This window comes from Colobus angolensis, unplaced genomic scaffold (assembly GCF_000951035.1).
Source record: "Colobus angolensis palliatus isolate OR3802 unplaced genomic scaffold, Cang.pa_1.0 Scaffold1, whole genome shotgun sequence".
Taxonomy (NCBI): domain Eukaryota; kingdom Metazoa; phylum Chordata; class Mammalia; order Primates; family Cercopithecidae; genus Colobus; species Colobus angolensis.
Window position 1 is genome coordinate 14,324,884 of NW_012110918.1, and position 6,092 is coordinate 14,330,975.

The following is a 6,092-nucleotide window of genomic DNA, read 5'->3' on the forward strand; positions in this document are numbered from 1 at the left end:
GCCACCGCGCCCGGCCTTTTTTTTTTTTTTTTTGAGACAGGGTCTGGCCTTGTTGCCCAGGCTGGAGTGCAGTGGCGCTATCACTACTCACTGTAGCCTCGACCTCCCAGGCTCCATCCTTCTGCCTCAGCCTTCTGAGTAGCAGGGACCACAGGTGTGCGCCGCTATGACTGGCGATTTTTTTTTTTTTTTTGTAGAGATGGAGTTTTATTATGTTGCCCAGGTGAGTCTCCAACTCCTGAGCTCAAGCGATCTGTCCACCTTAGCCTCCCAAAGGCTGAGATTACAGGTGCGAGTCACTGTATCTTGCCAGTAAATAGATATATATTTTTTATAAAGGTAAAATGGCCAGGTGCCGTAAGTCACACCTGTAATCCCAGGGCTTTGGGAGTCCGAGAGGGGGGCGGATCACCTGAGGTTGGGAGTTTGAGACCAGATTGACCAACATGGAGAAACCCCGTCTCTACTAAAAATATAAAATTAGCGGGGCGTGCTGGCACATGCCTGTAATCGCAGCTACTTGGGAGGCCGAGACAAGACAGAATTGCTTGAACCCGGGAAGTGAAGTTTGCAGTGAGATGGCACCACTGCCCTCCAGGCTGGGCAACAAGAGTGAAACTCCGTCTCAAAAAAATAAAAAGGTAAAATGACTTCTACATGACTATGACAGGGAAACTAGAAGGGGGCCTTCAGAGGGTATTCCAACACTAGTTGTAGCTATTTAACCTTGTTATTTTACTAAAAGATCAGATAACCTCCAAGTCAGCGGCGGAAAACGGAGGACAGAGCGGGAGCTGTCAGGAAGAGTGATACCAGGACAAGCCGACTTACAAACTGCCCCTCGTCGATGCCTATGACAGCCACGCCCAGGGCCTCCTGGGCCGCGTCTCGGAGCAGGCAGGCGGGCAGCGCCTCCATGGTGTTCCTGGGAAGAGAAAGCCAGAGCGTGAGCAGCGACAGGGAGGCCAGAAGCCAGAATGCAGAGGCCAGGGAATGGCACTGTCGCGACCACCCGCTACCTGCAAAGCAGGCTCAGTGTTCACCCAGCCGGGCTTTGAGAAGTTAGCACCTATGGGAAAGGCCCTCGTTCAGCAAACCAGTTATTTATTTTTTTTTGAGACAAAGTCTTGCTCTGTCACCCAGGCTGGAGTGCAGTGGCGCCATCTCGGCTCGCTGCAATCTCCACCTCCCAATTCTCAAGGGGCTCAAGCGATTCTCCCACCTCAGCCTCAAGAGTAGCTGGGACTACAGGCACACACCATCACACCCAGCTACTTTTGGCATTTTTAGCAGAGATGGGGTTTCACCGTGTTGGCCAGGCTGGTCTCAAACTCCTAACTTTTAAGTGATCCACCCGCCTTAGCCTCCCAGAGGAAAACCAGTTATTTACACAAGCCACTTCACTTGATGTTTTGGATTAGAAATTAGTAATGTCCAATACAAAGCTCAATGAGACTAAAAACTCTTCCACTGTTCGGCAGACAAGGCCAACTTCATCAGTTACCAGGGCCCATGATACCATTAGGGGTCAGCCAAGTTTCCTTTTAAAATTCAGAAGAATGAATAACTAGAACTGGGCCTGGGTTATATTTGTCTTTATATCAATTATGTTACAAAATATAAATTTTTAAAATCCTGTATTCTGGCCAGACACAGCAGCTCATACCTGTAATCTTAGCACTTCGGGGAGGCCAAGACGGGAGGATCATTTGAACTCAGGAGTTCAAGACCAGCCCGGGTCGAGACCAGAGAGATACTATGTGACAAAAAATCTAAAAATCAGCTATGGTGGTGGTGTGCACCTGTAGTCCCGCCTACTCAGGGGGCTGAGGTGGGAGGATCACTTGAGCCCAAGGGTTTGGGGTCACATAATAGTAAGCTATGATTGAACCACTGCACTCCAGCCTGGGTGACAGAGAGACACCCTGTCTCAAAAACAAACAACGAACAAACAAAAAAACAACATTCGACAACTATTGTTTCGTTATCACCTTGCTATAATCCTACTTCGAGTTCTAGAAAAAACGTGTGAAACAGTATTTTGTGCATTTTAAATTCCCTCTTCCCTCCCTAAACAGAGAAAGACAAAGTGAGGGCAGGAGGGAGGCCAGCTGTGGGCCCTGCAAGGGCAGCCTCTCTGGAGCTGTCAATGCTGCGGGCCCAGCCTTGGCCTCTGTGACCCGTGTTAGAAATGACTTGTGACACACAGGCAGAGCTCATATTTAATCCTGGATCTGACTGACTCCAGAAGCTGCACTTCCAACAGCTGGAACGGAGTGACCTCCTCTGCTTTCCCTGTCCCCGCCAGGTGTAACACCACCCTGTGCTGTGGACATCGCATCTTAGGAATGAGGAAGCAAATTTGGAAAAGTAAATGACCTACATCAGACAGCATGGCCAGGAAGTACGGTTAAATCCCCAAACACAACTCCAAGCCCCAAGCACCCTCCACTCCACCACCGTCTGGCTTCAGGAGCCCCTCAGCTCCCACCAAAGGCCACATGCTGGATGGATCCATTCTCTGCACAGCTGTAGCAACTCTCGGATATAGCTCCCAGCAAGGGCTCTGTAGCCGCAAGCTCTATAATGTGTGGCACAGCATGGCTTTGCCACTGGGTGCCCAGGTGGACAAGTCCAGAGGACCAAGCAAAGCGTCTCAGGCTCAGAAACATCAGGCCCACATCTGCTGCCAAGGAAGTGAATTTAACTCCCAACCTGAGGTTGCAGGTGGAAATGTCCAGCGATCTCAAATAGCTACACATAAAAAGAGGCAGCATGAAGGCTGCCAGGTGACCAGGACCCAGCCAACAATGGACAACTAAAAAATTAAACAAAAATCTGTGTGCAGGCCAAACCAAACCAGTTTGCAGCCTGTGTGAAGCTGAATCCCTACAGCAGAGTTTCTGAACGTTGGCAGGTTCCTGACATTTGGGGTCAGCTCGTTCTTGCATGGGGGCCGTCCTGTGCACCGCAGGACCCTTAGCAGCAGTGTCCCTGACCTCTACACATTAAAGCCCAGTAGCATCCCCTCCCCTCTCCAGTTGCAACAACTAGTAACATCTTCAGACATTGTCAAATGGACCCTGGGGGCAAAATCACCCGCAGTGGAGAACCACTGGCTCCAGCCCAGGGAATGGAGAGTGTGCGCTGCCTTGCCAAGCACCTTGGAAAGTGTGCTGATTTGAATCGTTCAATGCCGGGTCAGCGTGATTAACCATCCCCACTAAAGAGAGTTCTAACAGTGTGTCCTGTGCCTTGTGATTTTCCACTGGACAGGACTGCAAGGGGCAGGGACTGACCGGTCATGTGTGCAGAAGCTGCTGCTGTAGCGAGTGTCTTTGGCATACTTGATCACCAGGCACTTGTATTGAGCAATCTGGAAGCGACGGACACGTCTCATCAACTCTGTGCTGCAAGAGGAGAGAGGGTCAGGTGAGGTCCACAGCGGGAGGAGTGGGAAGAGAACCCTCCCCACTAAGCCTGGCTCCTCATTGCCCCTAGTGTTATGCAGACTGAGCCCACCACAGCCGGAACAGAGCAGGGCAGAGCAGGCAGGGTATAATATCCCTACAAAAAGGGTTGGAAGTCAGAATTCTCTATGGGGAAGAGGTCCAGGAATGGTACTCAGGTGATCCCAGGAAGTGTGGGAGGAGTAACCTTCTCCAGGATGTAGTGGGGAAGGCAGAGGCAAAGGCTACATGTAGAGGGGGACCTGCGACTGCATTCCAAAGTAACCTCATTCCAGAGTTGTTCCCAGAGTTCAGAGCTTTTCTTTTTTCTTTTCTTTCTTTTTTTTGAGATGGAGTCTCGCTATGTTGCCTAGGTTAGAGTGCAGTAGCGCGATCTCAGCTCTCTGCAACCCCTGCCTTCCGGGTTCAAGAGATTCTCCTGCCTCAACCTCCCGAGTAGCTGGAATTACAGGAGCCTCCCACCACGCCCAGATTAATTTTGTATTTTGTAGAGACGTGGTTTCACCATATTGACCAGGGTGGTCTCAAACTCCTAACCTCAAGTGATCAACGCACATCAGCAATCCAAAGTGCTGGGATTAAAGGCGTGGGCCACCGCGCCGGGCATAGAGCTTCTCTAAATTAATTTCAGAAAACCTTTGTGTGCAGTGTCAGAAGCACTTGCTTCTGCGTCCAAGAAGTCCAAATCTGAGCCTCCTCATCCTGAGCAAGGAGTTTGAGCTAAAGTGATCCCCAGGGCCATAAAATAATGTTGGGGCAGGGCATGGTGGCTAACGTCTGTAATCCCAGCACTTTGGGAGGCCGAAGCAGGAGGATCACTTGAGACCAGGAGTTCAAGACCAAGTTGGGCAACATAGCAAGACCCCAGCTCTACAAAAAGAAAATAAAATTAGCTGGGTGGGGGGTGCACGCCTGTAGTCCCAGCTACTTGGGAGGCTGAGGTGAGAGAACTGCTTGAACCCAGGAGTTCGAGACCAGCCTGGGCAACAAAGCAAGATCCTATCTCTACAAGAACAAAACAAAACAAAAAGAATGGTGGGTGGGTAGTTTACTCAGGAAACTCACTCACTAGCCCCACCTGGGTCAGGGAATGGTTCTGTCACCTCAGGAGAGCAGAGGCTCCACGGCTTCAGACTCCTTGGTGCAGAAAGCGACTGTGTTTCCTTGGCCTTATAAGGAAACAGCCACATTGAATAGGGGTGTACAAAAAGGCCTGGCCCACAGTGGACACAAGTGGTTGCCACCTTCTCAGAGGACTTGGTGGGGAGGAGTGCTAAGCTGTAACCAGCTGTGACCAGCTCCAGGAGGGAGTGGCGTCCATACAGGAGGAGGGGCTTGGCCGGGGCAGGAGGGGGCGGAGACTTCCTCCTGGACCGAATTCAAGGGAGGAGGAGAATCGCGGGCGGGAGCTGTGGGAAGCTGTGCTGGTCCTTCTAGGGGAAGGGAAGGGACAGGGGTCCCGGAGAAGAAGAAGGAGATCCACCCCAGCCCCGCGAAGCCATTACCTTTTTCCCGAGAACATCGGCCCGAGAATCACCTAGGAGAGAAGATGAGGTCATTTGGGGGCCCGCCCTGCGCGGATGCCGGGGCACAGGCTATCACCACGACCCCCTCATCCCCAGTCACGCGCAGGGCTGACCCCCGCACCTGGATCTGCCCCCGGGTCTTGCTGGGGGAGCCGGGCAGCACGGTGGGCAGGTTAATGCAACTCATGGCGCCTCCGGGAAGTTCACGGATCCAAAGGTTCTCCACCGCGGTCCCGCAGTAAGCCCCTGGTTCCCGCGGCACCCGCTTTAAACCACGGCGTGCTGGCCAATCACGAGTCGGTCCCGCTGCCCTGGGGCCAATCAGCGCCCGGCCGCCGACCTGGCGGGAGATTTGACCACAGCCCGCCCCCTCGTGGGAGGGATCCGGGAAGTGCGCCCAGGGACTGGGAGGGCCCAGTAATCAGGGGGATGGACGTGGCTGATCGGGATGTGGCCTGGCCTGAGCCCCGCCTCTTTCCGCCCACTAAATTTAAAGGCCAAGCGAGGTGGGGCTCTGGCAGTATAAAGGAGTGACACGCACGTCGGCTGTAGACGCCGCGATGGCTATCTCAGATGTGGGTCTCCCAGGCGAGGTTCCTTGGAAGAAGATGTCTGCAGAGGTAGACGGATTGCAGGGAGGGACTGAGGGGCTGGGGCGGAGTTAGCTCATTGATTAGATTGGAGTTCTAAGAAGGAAGCCTAGAAGGCGTGCAGACCACTCCTGTGGGCATGCTGGGCGCCTGGTGTGTGCCAGGCCCCCAGTGCTTGAGCACCGTGGTGTATTTTACCTTCTCCTTTGTTAGCCTGACTTTCAGAATAGAGAAAATTGAAGTCCTGGCTATGCTAATATCCGTAGGCCCTGCCGGGCATGGTAGCTCAAACCTGTAATCCCAGCACTTTGAGGTCAGGAATTCAAGACCAGCCTGGCCAACATGGTGAAAGCCCCTCTATATTAAAAATACAAAAATTAGCCGGGCGTGGTGATGTATGTCTGTAATCCCAGCTACTGGGGAGGCTGAGACAGGAGAATCGCTTGAACCCAGGAGGTGGAGGTTGCAGTGAGCCGAGATCATGCTGTTGCACTCCAGCCTGGAAG

At 52.7% G+C, this 6,092-nt stretch overlaps 2 protein-coding genes across 6 annotated transcripts in view; one reads left to right on the forward strand and one right to left on the reverse strand.

Moving 5' to 3' along the window:
* TK1 (thymidine kinase 1, soluble) overlaps nucleotides 1–5,416 on the reverse strand; it is a 20,944-nt gene extending 15,528 nt beyond the window's left edge. For 3 of the 5 annotated variants that reach the window (XR_001003192.1, XR_001003195.1, XM_011954783.1), the window contains exons 1-4: nucleotides 5,118–5,416; nucleotides 4,976–5,007; nucleotides 3,300–3,410; nucleotides 832–925 (exon numbers count right to left, since the gene is read on the reverse strand). Coding sequence is in view for 3 of the 5 variants with exons in the window: in XM_011954783.1 (XP_011810173.1) it covers nucleotides 832–925; nucleotides 3,300–3,410; nucleotides 4,976–5,007; nucleotides 5,118–5,183 (303 nt within the window). In the remaining 2 variants the exon portion in view is untranslated. Of the gene's footprint in view, nucleotides 1–831; nucleotides 926–1,991; nucleotides 2,016–3,299; nucleotides 3,411–4,975; nucleotides 5,008–5,117 lie in introns of all 5 variants that reach the window. The other 2 variants (XM_011954698.1, XM_011954629.1) reach the window with 2 other exon arrangements.
* Nucleotides 5,417–5,550: 134 nt separating this feature from the next.
* Nucleotides 5,551–6,092, forward strand: part of AFMID (arylformamidase) — a 20,462-nt gene continuing 19,920 nt past the window's right edge. Inside the window, exon 1 of the mRNA XM_011955075.1 lies at nucleotides 5,551–5,616. Coding sequence (XP_011810465.1) covers nucleotides 5,557–5,616 — 60 coding nt within the window. The 5' untranslated portion in view covers nucleotides 5,551–5,556. The remainder of the gene's footprint in view (nucleotides 5,617–6,092) is intronic.